Here is a 14,488-nt window from a genome sequence, read left to right on the forward strand (position 1 = left end):
TAAGTTTTGAAGACACAATTTTTTCCTTCTCTAGGATTTTGAGACTTTACATTGGGAGGTGGGATGGGTGAGTTCTACGCGGTTCATGCCTCCATACCCCTTGCCCCTTAACACCATATCTTTGACCTTGATTGTTTCCTCTTTCTCCATGGCCTGGGGGTATAGGCTGCAATTCCAGGACTTGTTGGAGATTCAAAGATGGATGAAATACAATCCTAATTTGGAAGTAAATTAGAGATCAGCTCTACAAATTTAAGAGTAAAGTAAGGTAAGACAAACTGAGTAAGAAAGGAGAGAAGGAAGAAAAACTTGTTGCATGACCTGTGAAGAGAGAGGAGGTGAAACACCATTGTACTGATAATATTGAGAAATGGTAATTACTTTCTTAGATTCATTATATGCCACTCCCACCTTTATTTAAGAATTACATGTATTTTAAAGGTTGAAATGAGTTTTAAGAAAAGAAGCTCTTACCCTGCCAAGCACACACGCTACTGCATTTCCTCCACAGCAGGTCTGATGCAGATTGTTAGTATCCACGGTGAGTTTGGCAATTTCAGAAAAATTGGCTTTCAGTTGTTTTTTAGTCAGCAGAACCAATTCCCTGAAAGGAAAAAGAAGTACATTTTAAACAGTATTTGAATTCAATCCTTTCTAAAATTAGTTCTAGTCCATTAACTAATCAGAAGAGAAGAAACACATTTGCAAATGTGGGGTAAAGAGAATATATTATAAATGCTTTGTATTTCTTCAGTGATAGTACCCAGAGTCACACAACGATCCAAGTCGCAAAACAAACATGATTCAATTCATAATCATGTAAAATATGGTCATTTTCATCATTTAAATTATCATTTAAAGAATTTGAGTTACTTAGATAAGTAACAACATGTAAGACTGCCAAGCCTTGAAAATTTATCTGACCTGACTTTCTCAGGTAAAACTCTGCATTGTAAAAACAATCATTATAGGTGGCTTGGGTGTCCCTTGCCTCAATTGACAACTAAGCAACATCTCTGAAATTTCTCTGGAAATAGGGAGAGTGGGCCTGCCTTGCAAGGAGAACTGAGCTTCCAGGCAGCCCAATGTCGTCCTAAATTGGGGGAGAAGGTGATAGAAGGAATCGCACATGTTCAGGAGACAGCTGGGATGGAAACACAATCTGGACCGGGAGAGACGCCTGCTGAGTAACATCAAATTCTCCCCACCCCACACTGCTCCATCTCCACTGCAAAGAAACACCACTCACTTTTTCTGTTCTACATGACATTGGAGCCAAAAGCTTTCCTATCTTCCAAGAGGAAAGAAAACCTTTTGTCCTCCAGCCTTTACCTTGCAGAACAATTAAGTGCTTGCATCTGAACATACAGAATCTTTTGTGCACTGAGGAAGTGACTAAGAGATTTGAACAGATGGAAGAAATTGAGGCAGGAAATAATGGGTGGAGATGAGGATTGTGCAATTCTATGCTCAGCCCTCTGAGCCCTATTGAACAGGCAAGTCGAGTGTGAGTGGAGAAAAGAACTTTGTTTGTACTGAGAGACATTATCAAATGGGAGAGAAATGATTTTTCAAATGGGTTTAATCAAAGAGGCGGTCCAACAACATTAAAGTCCACAAATCTAAATAGGTAACTTACACTGCTTTTGCTACTTTGTGGTTGAATTTAGTCCGAATTTCACATAAATGGTGATGCCTCAAAGATATTTTTCTAATGTATTTCCTGATGGGTTCCAGCTGTAATTAGAAAAACAACTCATCAAAGAAATACGGTTGGAACCAAAAAAGTTAATTTCAGAATTAGTAAAGAAGAGAGAAAAGTAAAAATTGTGTATCTCCTCAAAATTAGAAAGTTTTTGTTGTCTTACGTAAAAGAGGTCAAATGCAAAAGGATAAGTTGTTTTGTTTCGTTTTTTATAAAATAGCATTTCACTTGCCCAAGGATCACTTGTCCTAGAACCTCAAACATTTAGAATATAAATGAGAACAAGAAAGTGAGCAAACTAAAGTCGAGAGAGCCACTAGAATAAATTTCAGTAATGTCTTACAGCTGTATTTTGTTTTTATCCAAGTTACTAACCCTGCCATCTACGATGTGTCTCCTGCTGCTTATCTAAAATATATGCTTCAGTTTTGCAATATATTAATGAAGCCCCCTCAAAATATTGATGTTCTTTAACCCAGGATTTCTACTTTTGAAATGCTATGGCAAACAAAATTTTCTAAATAAGTGAAAATATAACCATGCAAAAAGAAGAATGTGCATGTTTTGTTACAAGAGGAAAATTTTGGAGACAAGATGTCTCAACAGCACAGTGATGGTTAAGTAAATAATGACACATTAATTGTGAAAAGATGTATGCTTGTAACAAGAAGTAGCTCTGTTTAAATCTCTCATCTAAATCTAAAAGGAAATATACCAAAATTGATATCTCTATCTGGTGGAAATATAAGTAAGATTTTAAAATTTTAGAATAGCTCTATATTTTCACTTAAAACATTATATTGGCCATATATTATTTTTACTTTGGGTAACTGCACCTTTCAGAGCTATTTTTAAGAACAATTTAGAAAATGTATACAAAGGCAATATTCAAACCACAAAACTAGCACAATAATGATAATTTTACTTAATAATTGTTATTAAATATAATTAATTATACTTATATAATTAACTACAAATATAATTATCATTTTTATCCTTATTTTGTTGTTTTATATTCATTTGAAATCAAATACAAACAAGCTTATCTATTTTTTCATGAGAGGGCTTCTGAAAACTTAACTCATAAAGTCATGTCTGATCACAGACACAATTTTTACACCGTTGGTTAGGTAATTTTCTCTGAGGAAGGAGCAAGAATTGGTAGGAATAGACATCCTGGAAGCAGCAAGACTATAAACACCACAGAGTGAGGTGGAGGAGGAAAGAACTCTTAGCTAACTTGAGAACATCTGCTTTTGTTTAACATTATAGGGGCGTGCTACACATTAAGGAAAAACTTCCACTCAAAAGGGTTAAGATCAAGAAAACTTTGTAACTTAATACAGTAAGCTCAAATTACCTAAAAAACTTACCTCCATGAAAAAGCTCATTTTTCAGAAATAACAGTTAATGAGACATAAGTCTGCGTAATCACTTGCTTTTTAGTTTTTAGCTTATATGAAACCAAAAGGGAAAAAGATAACTCTCCTGCTGAGGAGTTTAGAAGTGGCTCCTGAAAGAATTGGGGTTCACCAGGAGAAGAGTGGAGAGAGAGGTAAGAAATATATATAAACAGCTTTAATGAAATAGCGGCAATTATTGAGTACTTAGCTTATGCCAGAAACTCTTTAGATACATTATTTAATTTCTTACACAAGGTAGCCGACGAACAGCTCAAAAGGAGAAATACGTAAAATTCTACTGGAGTTTAGAGGAAGGTGAGAGAAGTTCTCATGGAGAAGATCAAAAAAACAGCAAGGAAAAAGTGGCACTGTATTTAGCCTTGAGGAATTCATCACAATGACTATCAAACGACTGCTCATTGAGCAGCACCCTTGGAAAATCCATCTGGTGCCCCCTCTAATAAAGTAAAGATGGTTATTTTATGTTGATATTTAGAACCTTTAATGAGCATGCATAAAAAGTACTTTTATCATGAAACTAATTACTGATTTACACCTATCCAACAAAGGAGAAAAGTCCACATGGTTAACAGTAAGTGTGGCAGATTGTATTTTCCGAAGATGGCTACAATATCTTCCATCCCACGCTCTTCTTACAATGAGTCTTTAACAATCCTCCCAAGAGGTGCAGTATATGCACTGTCCCCTTCAAACTGATGAGGCTCGATGGTGTTTCAACCAATAGAATATGGCAGAGGTAACTTCTGAGATGAAGTTATAAAAGCTTATACAACTTCTGCTTTCTCCACTAGAATACTCATTCTTGAAGCCTTTGGCCACATGTAAGAGGTCCAAGTGCCCTGAGGCTGCTGGGCTGTGAGGAAGCCCTAAGTAGCCAAGGCAGAGAGACAACAGGGAGAGGCCCTGAGGTTATATGAGAAGAAAGAGATGTTGCACCAGCCCCCAGGCGCCTCAGCCCCCCCAGAGTCCCAGATCTAGCCATTGTCTGACTATAACCACATGAAAGCTCATGAACCAGAACTGCCCAGAGGAGCTCTTCCTGAAATCCCGACTCACAGAAATCATGAGAGATAATAAAATGATTGTTATTGTTTTGAGTCACTAAATTTTGGGGTGTTTTTATGCAGCCATAGTAACTGGAATATTAAATATTATAAAATACTATCTATAGTAGATAGTACTTCTCAAATTTTGATGACTATATGAATCGCCCGGGTATCTTGTTAAAATGCAGTCTTCTGTAGTAGGTCTAGAGAAGAGCTTCAGATTCTTCCTTTCTAACAGCATATGCCAGGTGATGGATATGCTGCTGGTCCACAGTCCACACTTCGCACAGCAAAGCCCTAAATAACAGCTGATATAGGAATATTTTACCTTCATCTGCAAGCATTGAGTCTTATTTTCTTCTCGGCAACATGACTGAATAGCTGTTTCATAGCAAGCAGACGTGGTCAGAATAGTGGGTCCATACAAGAACGGATGCTTTCTAGATATTTCATAAATGTACCTGTAATTGGACAAATACAAAGTTGTATAATTTGGAATTTAAGAACATGTGCTGACACTGTTTCTTAAAAACTGAGGATTCATTTATTTTTTAGACCTGAAACTTCTAGAATTTCATGGTGATGGAGAAGAGGTAGCACTGAACTTAAATGCGTCAAACGTTCAGTGTGGACAGATCACTCAGACATTCCTTCAGTCCCATGAAGTGACCAGTTGTACCTTCTGGGCTAGTGGGGAAAGAAAGTCAGTCATTAAAACTTTTCACTTTTATATAAGGAGTGCAAGGTAGAAAGTTCAACAGTCTAAACTAAATTGTAAATGCAGGATGGTACAGCTAGTGCAGGGGAATTAAATTTAGAAGCTATTTTTCGGTGGAAAGGAGTCTCTCAAGATCATCCAGAAGTTCTTTCTAGACTAAGCAAGTTAATGCCATCATCCTCTAAGGTGCGTTACTCAATATTTTGGGTTGTTACTAAATCCCTCATCTTTATTGCCCTCTCTAATTCATTCCTCACGCTTGTTACAGAGCCTGGACATCAGGCCTACCTTCACTTATAATCATGTCTCCTCATAGTACTCTGCAAAAGCTCACTCAAAATACCACACAAACATACATAAAAATACCAGCTTCCATTTCCTCTTCCTGCGTGCACAGGAAGACTACTCTTCCAGCCTCCCTTGCAGTTAGGTTACGAACATGTTCTCACCAATGAAATAGGAATGAACATGCTATACACCACTTCCAGGTTTGGCTGTTAATCTCTTTGCACAGTTACCTATTCTCTCTTTTTCTGTTTTGCATGACCTTGGAAACACATACTCCAGATGGTATAGCTCCAAGATGGAAACATCTTGCATTCCCGAGTTACTCCTTGGAGGAGAATTGTCAGGAGCTAAGCAGAGCTGGAGAGACCGAAGCTTCCAAGGGTTGGAGTAGCCAAATAAGACAAAAAGCCAAAGAGAAAGTCCAGTCAAGACTTTAATCACTTACTGGGATAGTATAAGCAAGTGGCTACACTGGAGAAACTACCAACACTCCACTTCCATTCTCACCTATAGACCAGCACCAGTTGAGGATCAGGTGGACAGACACAGGAATGGCTCACTCTTGTGGGAGCCCCACATGAAAGGCTCCGGCAGTTTTGTGGACGCCGGGGCAAGGTGGAGGGAGAGGGGAAAGGACTGGGAGCGGGAACACCCTGAGTACTGAGTCAGAGTGCAGAAAATTCTCCTCTGGTTTCTCCCTCTGTCGCCCCATAAGGAAGTCTTAGCAGAGGCACCTGAGGAAGGTCTCCACCTGGGGTCCCCTCTGAAGAGGCCTCCGAATGCAGGCACCTGGGCTGGGAATGCAGCTGTGTGTAGGAGCCTATCAAGCCAGGGGGCCTGAGTCATGGACTGTGACGCCTTAGGAGAATGCAGTACATTGGCTGTGCACCACTTGTGGTGTGTGAAGGGCAGCTTTCCCCTGTGAGACTTGTCATCTGTAATTGCTTATGGTCAGGCCTAACATAAAAAAAATAAAATCCCATAGGTTTTCAGCCCAGAACAGGACTCCTCAAAATTCACCCAAGAGAACCACCCAGTTTAGACTGTGATATGAACAACAAATAAATCTTTACTGAATTAGGTCACTGAAGCTTTCGGATTTACTTTTTACCACAGCCTAGCCTAGTCTACCCTGATTATTACAATATTGTCCCTCATGAAAGTTTAGGATGTAATGTATACAAAGTAGGCCTAGGTCACCAGAAAAATGGCCCTGGTTCTCAACATTAAAGGGATAATAGAGGAAGTGATAGATAAAGAACAGGGACTTGGTTCATGTTTTGATACCTTCCTCCCACCCCATTTCCTTGGATGATACATAAATCTTTACTCCTCCAACTTCCCTACCTCCCATTCTACTTGAGATGCCAACTGAGGGTACAATTGTAGCAGCCAATGAAGTCTAGTCAAAGGACAAGTTTGCCACTGCTGCCTTCCCTGTAATCATTGAAAAAACAGTTCTGTCTCATGAAAAATGGCCAAGGAATACCCCAGTTCTACAGAATCTAGAAAACCCAATCACACCAAAGAAAGTGGCTAGAGTTTCTGGGGTCAGGAACTATATCCATATGTAACTTCGTCAGAAGAGTATTTCTTGCTGCTTTCTGAGGGTTAGAGCCAGATACAGAATAATGGTGCCATGATGCAAGAAGAGAGATTTTGCAGGAGACCTGAGGCACTAACTAAACATCAGTAGAGACCTTATCTAACAACTGATACGTGTAGCAATCCTGCAGTAACATTTCCTTTTGATTATAAGTAAGAAATCTTTTCTCATTGGTGAGTGATTGAGGTCATGGACATTTGAGTTGTTTACCAAATATTTCTGGCTCCTCTCCTTCCAGGCAAATGGTAGGATTACACATTCCCACCCCCTCCAAGGCGGCCATGACAATGTAACTTGCTTTGTTTACTGATACGTGAGTAGAAACAATGAGTGTTACTGCCAAATAGAAGCCTAAGGGGCAATGCATGATTTACCATCATCCCCTCCCCTCACCACAGTAATCAAGGAGGCGGGTATTGAGACCGGGTCTCTGTCAGCCTGGGTCCCTAAGTGACTACCATAAGCAGACCTCCTATATTGGACAAATAGCATGAGGGAAAAATAAAACTTTTGTTGTATTAAGCTGCCAAAAATTGGAGGTAATTTGCTACCACAGTGAAATTTAGCCTATCCTGAGATTATTACTTTTGTTTTTTAAAAACCTATAAAAGGAAAAGTCATCTACAAGCCATGGAGTGGGGAAAGTAGGTCAAATACTAGAATTGAACCTCATTCATTCTCAACTGGACAAGACTTAGAAAATGTAAATCAATGCTTTGCAGAAAACCCTCCTCTTCACTCTCATCAAGGGGCCCCAAACCTGACCCTTGGAAGTTCAGTCAGTAGGTTTGTATCATCAGTTTCCCAAGCCCAACTGGTAGAAATAGAACAGCAGGACTGATTTTATCAAGATACACCTACCTCCCAAGAGAAGGCAAAATTCTTGATCAATGTGAAATTTCACTGGAGCCGTTCAATACTTCTGCTCTCTATTGGGTACTCTGCTGAATTAAGAGTTCATTTTGTGCTACAGTAACTTAGTTCCCTTAGAGAGTGTTCAACATGAGCCAACCTAATTTCAAATCTCCAAAGGCAAAGTTTAACTTAGTATAAAGAAAAGCTTCCTAATAATTAGAGCCATTTAAAAGATGGAATGTCCCTATTGTAAGGTAACAGGGGGTCACACTTGGTTGGAAGTTGGATACTAAAGTCTTACAATGATCAAAACTGTTATTGAAAATTCCTTAGAGAATCCAAAGGCACAGCGACTATGGTTTTGCATCTATATACTATGCCATCTTTTGATAAGTCCAAAATACCTGACTTTTCCTCGAGCTTTGATATTAAGAGTTATGCTTTCCCCAGAAGTGAATCAAGTTGTTGGCTTATAATTATAAGGCAAATAGTCAGAAAATTATTCTTCCTTTTAATATTTATAGTTGTATGCACATAAGTTAAAATTAGCATGTAAAATAACTCCTTAATACTGACTTCATTGTAAATGTTCAAGAAGAGATTAGATTCACTGCTTGACTATTGATTAGATTTTGTAATCTCTGAGTGTTCAACCCAAACCTGGCTCTAGAATTCTCACCTAGAGTGGATAGCACTACAGTAAATAGGTAGCCAAGCTCATATTTTGGTTCCCATACAGTTGCCACTAACGTCAGACAAGTTGGAACCTGCCAAATTCCCTGTCCCTTAGTACTTTCTCCCTCAGTGGCTGGGCCGCTTAATTCCTTCTTGAAGGCTCAGTAATTACTGGGGCAATTCTGCCCCTGCGTGGGTGAATTAAAGGAGTTTATGTTATTCAGCATCAAGACACCCTGTCTGCTCATTCGTCTCTGGTCTAGAGTTTCGTGTCTAAAATCTGAACTCAAATGACCACGATGCTCCTTGCACTCCAGATCCAGCAATTAGATCTTTGCCATATTCCTCCTGTCTGAGCCTGTTCTCAGTACGATGGCAAGAACTGCATTCCTCGAGAACTGAAGACTTGGATTTCTCTTGTCATTTCTATCTCTCTAGGTATTAGTTTCCTGCCTCTAAACCCCAGCCATGTGCTCGCATCCCACTCTCAACAAATAGACTTCTATACTAACTAAGAAACGAAAACGTGAGCTTGCCTACCCATTTGCCATAGTGCTATCCACACCAGGTGGGCACTATAGAATCAGAAATCTTGAGTAGAAAACTCATCTCTGTCTAAACTACAATTGTCACTTATTCCTAGGTTCACAATGACAGACTATCCCCATGCCATCAGACACCCCTCCAGCTATTCCTTGATGAACCTCCCTAATGACAGCCCCTTGCCAGAGCTATTAGTTACTTTCTGTCCCCAGTACTCTGTTTGGTACACTTTGCCTTCTTGACAGCACCTTTCAATCATTTGCCGCTGGTCTGACTAATCTAACCTCTAAGGAGATGAGACCTCTACAGGTCTTAGTCATTTTTAATGTTTCATAGCCCAGACATTTCCTGTTGGGTTCTCTAAGATCATAATTGTCATTCTGAGGGAAAAATTACATATTTTCGTTCAAATTTTCACTTTAATTCCATATACTAAAGCATTGTGTTTTTAGAGGCTCCTACATAAAAAAGATCTGTCTTCAAATTTGGAAAATATTCTTCTTCAGAGACAACGGCAAGGAGAAACGGCTTACCTCTCCTTCACTGGCATTCGATTCTCTTTGTCCATCTCACAGATCTGCTCAGGATTTGGAATTTGGAACATATCACTGTAACCTGCATCATCTTTTTTGTACAACAGGAAGCACTTTTGTCTTTCTGTGTTATTTACATTGCAACAATCAGAAAACATATGTTTGTCAGCCATTCCTTGGTTTTTACAAATATTCTCTAGGAAGGTAGTCATCTGTAGGAGGAAATAAGAACTCAGAGGGAAAGCATGTTGGCCTACATTCCTAGCCACAGGAAAGTTAAGGAATTTTTATTAAGAAAAGTCAACTGAGTGCATAATAACTTTGTATGTCCCTGGACATAGCTTTTTTGAGCAGAAACCTTTTTGGTTTTTAAGTCTACATTCCCACATGCTGCACATTGACCCAATGGAATTTATCATTCTCCTCTTTCCTATGCAATTGCTTCAATTCCATACAGTTGAGAGGTATTAAAATAAAACATAAACCAACATGTCCAGGGCCTAAAGAAATCAAGGTATTTTTAATGAGAACCATCCACCAAGAATTAGATGGTAATTTGTTTTCTTTGCTTCCAAATTGTTTTTGGTTTGGTTACCATGGGAACTTATTTTAATAATAGAACTCTGAGACAACGTGTATTCAGTGTCAAATAGTCAAACGGAAATGTAATAATCCAGTTTTCAAATACCTTTGAGTGGCAGTAAATGTGTGGGATGCTGTAAACTTCGAATGACACATGTTTCCAGATTTGGGGGATAAGGGCAGAAAAAGGTCATCTTTTGAAGTGGAAATATGAAGGAATCACTATAAATAAGTGAGAATAGCTATTGGCAAAAGTACTTCATTTAAAATGTGTTTCTAATTAGACTGATGATTTTTCTGTCTACTAAAAGTCTAGTAAAAGACAGGTAGGTTTTAGCCCCAAGAAGATGGAGTAAAAAAGTCTATAAATAAAGAAGAAAACTACTCATTTGTATTTTCAGTTGTTTAGCATGAGAATAATTCATCCCAAAATATGTAAGTTGTAAGAATATGTTAGTGTTTATCAAGAATTTGCTAATCACGGAACAGACATACTTTATAAGAGACAACAGTAACTCCCAAGATTTTCCACTAACTGGGAAAAAGAGCCTATAATAATATTCACTCCTTTCTTCTTTTTCATATTCTCTTAGAAACCTTTTCAAATTAGTACTTTAATTTCCCAGGAAACTTTATATGAAGATGTCAGACAATAGTATTCTAGTGACAGAGGCAGAGCAGACAACTTAAATGAACAAATTGGCATTCTAGGTTATAATTCATTCTCTTGAGTGTTTGGTTCTGAAAGTCTGGTCTCCCAGGGATGAACTGATTAACTGTAGGTTTATAAACCTACAAAGATTATAGCTTGAGAGTGACTCATGTACATATTGCTACCTTAAAATCCTCTGCTTAATTATTCAACCGTTTCCCCTCGTAACAACATCTTTTGGTTGTAATTTCCTTTCTTAAAAAATAGAGGAAGAGGCCAGCCCGCAGCTGAGTGATTAAAGTTCTGCACACTCTGCTTCAGTGACCCAGGTTTGTGAGTTCAGATCCCGGCAGGGACCTACTCCATTTGTCAGTCATGCTGTGGAGGCATCCCACATATAAAAACTGGAGGAAGATTGGTGCAGATATTAGCTCAGGGCTAATCTTCCTTACCAAAAAAAAAAGAGAGAGAGAGAGAGAGAGAAAGAGGAAGAGGCAGAACATGATTCACCTACCAACTGGTGAAAGCATGCTGAAGATGACTCATGTGGCTGGAGGCTCTTGCACTTCTCTGTGAGATCTACCAGCTCCTTAACTACGGTTTGTACTTCTTCATAAGTTGATTTCTGAAGAAACTGAGCAACCATAATGCTAGTGCTGAAACACGACACTGTGTGAGTGTTAAAGACAGAAGCAAATCCTGTCATCCGTCACCCTTTTTATATCACTGTCCCACCCCCAAAAGAATTAATGCTTTCAAATTCCAGACAAAAGGATATTGATAATAAAACTCACATGTCTCTTAAGTTTTCCTCCAGATTATTCTGGCTTTTAATATTCTGCATGGCTGAAAAAAAAATAACATTTCATTTGTATAAAAGGAAATTTTCCAAAATGAAATCCCCCTTTACAATTCTGAAATCTACATTTATTCACTCACAAATTTCCAGATCTATTTTTATTTACCATCATAAATTAGAACAAATTACCAGAATATATCTTCACTTGTATTTTAACTGTATTATGGAATGACCTATTTCTATTCAACCATATTGGATAGTCAAAATCTATCATTGGCCTACAAATAAGTTGCACATATTTGTGTTGACACTTCTGAATTAATTAAACTTGGTTATTTCACTCTTTACATTAGACGTTACTGACACACCCAAGGAATATTAAGAAAATTAAATTTTAGCATAGAGAACAAAAGTATAAACATTAACATTTTGCCAGGTTTAATTTGGCAAAGACAGTGTCTCTCACATCTTGGATTTGCTCATCATCTTCATCTTCTTCATCACCTCCACTCAATACATATTCTCCACTGAAAACAATGTCTTCTTTCCTATATTAATAGCTTCTAAAGAGCTTGGCAGCTCCGTATTAAGTAGAGAAACCATTATTGGGCCAGCCAATGGTGTAGTGGTTAAGTTCATGCACTCTGCTTTGGCAGCCCAGGGTTCGCAGGTTCAGATCCTGGGTGTGGACCTCACACCACTTGTCAAGCCACACTGTGGCGGCGTCCCACATAAAGCAGAGGCAGATTGGCACAGATGTCAGCTCAGGGCCGATCTTCCTCAAGCAAAAAGAGGAAGATTGGCAACAGATGTTAGCTCAGTGCCAATCTTCCTCACACAAAAAAGAAACAATTATTGTTCACTAAGGCTTAGGAAACAGCTATTCTGAGTTCAACTTCTAGCTCTGTACTCAATGAGGCTTTGGGAAAATAACAAGGTCTCTTCAGTTTCTGCTTTTCTGTCTATAAAATGCAAATAAGTTCCACTAGATTCGGTGGTTGTTAGGATTAAATGAAAGCACATGTATGAAGCACTGAGCACAATGCCTGGCACATAATAGGTACTAAATAATGTAGCTCATAATACTGTTCCTGCTACTATAAACTACTGTTCCTCTATCTAAAATCACTTATCCAATTTCAAATACAGGTTTGAAATGGATCAGTCTCTCACCTAGAGCAGAAGGAGATCTTGCTACCTGTGTTACTTCAATATGTTAGCTCTCTTTCTGTGTCCATTCCACAACTTAATTTCTAACAATTTTCAATGTATCTATTGACAGTGATGACCACTGAGAAAGATATGCCTTTCTGATACATGTTAGCAGTCATTATACCTTACCTCTTGGCACATAAGATGTATAGATTATAAATAGAATTCCCTACCTCCATCTAGTAAAATTCTCTGAAGAGTTTGACATTTAATGTAGCTGAAGAAAATAAGAAAAGATATGAGTCTAACAGTCTTCATTATCTCAGATGAACCTTTATTGAAGGTGTTCTATCATTTGAGAGAATTGAAGGATCCTCTTATATTCTTTTCAAGTAATTACTATTAATAATTAAACTTTTTCTAGTGAATATTTTTTCCAGGCCACTATGACTCATAAAATTAAAGAAATTCATGACAATGAAAAGATATTGCTGATGGATAGCATTCATTGATGAATGTTGGATTTTAAAATGAGTCACATCAACCCTACTTGTTTTTTCAAGGTTATACCAAGTAGACCTTGTAATAATCAATAAACACTTCTGGTAAATATCTAATTTCCTGGAAATGCATGTTGACCTGTACAAAGTCCTAAAGTGGCAAGGGAGAAGGTAAACATGTACTACCCCAGATTCAAATAAATAATTAGGGCCCCGCTTCCACTGCTGGGTTCATTTTCAAGCCCTGGAGAAGGTGAGGAGCACAGGCCTTGGGAGCACACCCACAGGCACGGGTTGAATGTATTGAGTGCTTACTGTGGGTCTGGCACTTCATATGAATATATTTGGGTAGCAAAATTCTCATTTCTTGAATAAAAAATTAAGACAGGGTCATATAATTTCCTCATAGACCCACAGGTAGAAATTCAGGTCTGTATGACTTCAGAGCCCACACCACCCAAGAACTAGCATTAAAAGCTAGGGTCCCAACCTTCCTCAGCTATTGTCTGCTTTGTCTATCATCCTGTCCTGGGTCTAGGGAAGGGAAGAGGTAGTTACTGATTAAACGTAAAGTCTAAGGTACGCGTAAAGTCCAAAATTTGGGGAAATGGGAGATCACTGGATACTCCTTTAACCATTCCTGTCCTGTTTCCTCATTTATAAATGGAGGGTTATTTGGATTGGGGACACAATGGCTTATGATAAAGAATATAAATGCCCTGTGGGATAGAAGCCAGGATAAGCAAAGGGAAGATCATCTTTGGCAGGTTTTCATCATCCTTTTCAGTGTTTTCCAAACAGTCTGGAAGTTTCCAAGTCTTGGCTATGATAATAATGCCACAATTAACACAGGGTGCATATATCTTTATGCACTGGTGTTTTCATGTTCTTTGGATAAATACCCAGCAGTGGAATAGCTGGATCATATGGTAGATCTATTCTCAATTTTTGAGGAATCTCCATACTGTTTTCCATAGTGGCTGCACCAGTTGGCACTCCCACCAGCAGGATATGAGGGCTCCTTTTCCTCCATATCCTCTCCAACATGTTATTTCTTGTCTTGTCAACTATAGCCATTCTGACAGGCATGAGGTGATAGCTCATTTTAGTTTTGATTTGCATTTCCCTAATAATTAGTGATGTTGAACATCTTTTTGTGTGCCTGTTGGCTATCTGTATATCTTCTTTGGAAAACTGTCTTTTCAGATCTTTTGCCCATTTTTTAATTGAGTTGTGAGTTTTTTGGTTGTTGAGATGTTCAAATTCCTTACATATTTTGGATATTAACTCATCAGATATATGGATTGCAAATATCTTCTACCAATTCTTAGGTTGTTTTTTCATTTTCTTGATGGTTTCACTTGCTGTGCAGAAGTTTTTTACTTTGATGTAGTCCCATTTGTTTATTTT

At 38.3% G+C, this 14,488-nt stretch overlaps 1 protein-coding gene across 2 annotated transcripts in view; it reads right to left on the reverse strand.

The window, feature by feature from the left end:
• The window catches only part of LOC124237288 (alpha-fetoprotein-like), a 42,886-nt gene extending 29,977 nt beyond the window's left edge, over positions 1 to 12,909 (reverse strand). For both annotated transcript variants that reach the window (XM_046656760.1, XM_046656761.1), the window contains exons 1-7: positions 12,812 to 12,909; positions 11,422 to 11,473; positions 11,142 to 11,283; positions 9,394 to 9,605; positions 4,504 to 4,636; positions 1,640 to 1,737; positions 475 to 604 (exon numbers count right to left, since the gene is read on the reverse strand). In XM_046656760.1, the coding sequence (XP_046512716.1) occupies positions 475 to 604; positions 1,640 to 1,737; positions 4,504 to 4,636; positions 9,394 to 9,605; positions 11,142 to 11,283; positions 11,422 to 11,473; positions 12,812 to 12,896 (852 nt within the window). In that variant the 5' untranslated portion in view covers positions 12,897 to 12,909. The remainder of the gene's footprint in view (positions 1 to 474; positions 605 to 1,639; positions 1,738 to 4,503; positions 4,637 to 9,393; positions 9,606 to 11,141; positions 11,284 to 11,421; positions 11,474 to 12,811) is intronic.
• Between the last annotated feature and the right edge of the window lie 1,579 nt (positions 12,910 to 14,488).

The sequence above is a fragment of the Equus quagga genome, chromosome 3, assembly GCF_021613505.1.
Source record: "Equus quagga isolate Etosha38 chromosome 3, UCLA_HA_Equagga_1.0, whole genome shotgun sequence".
Taxonomy (NCBI): Eukaryota; Metazoa; Chordata; class Mammalia; order Perissodactyla; family Equidae; genus Equus; species Equus quagga.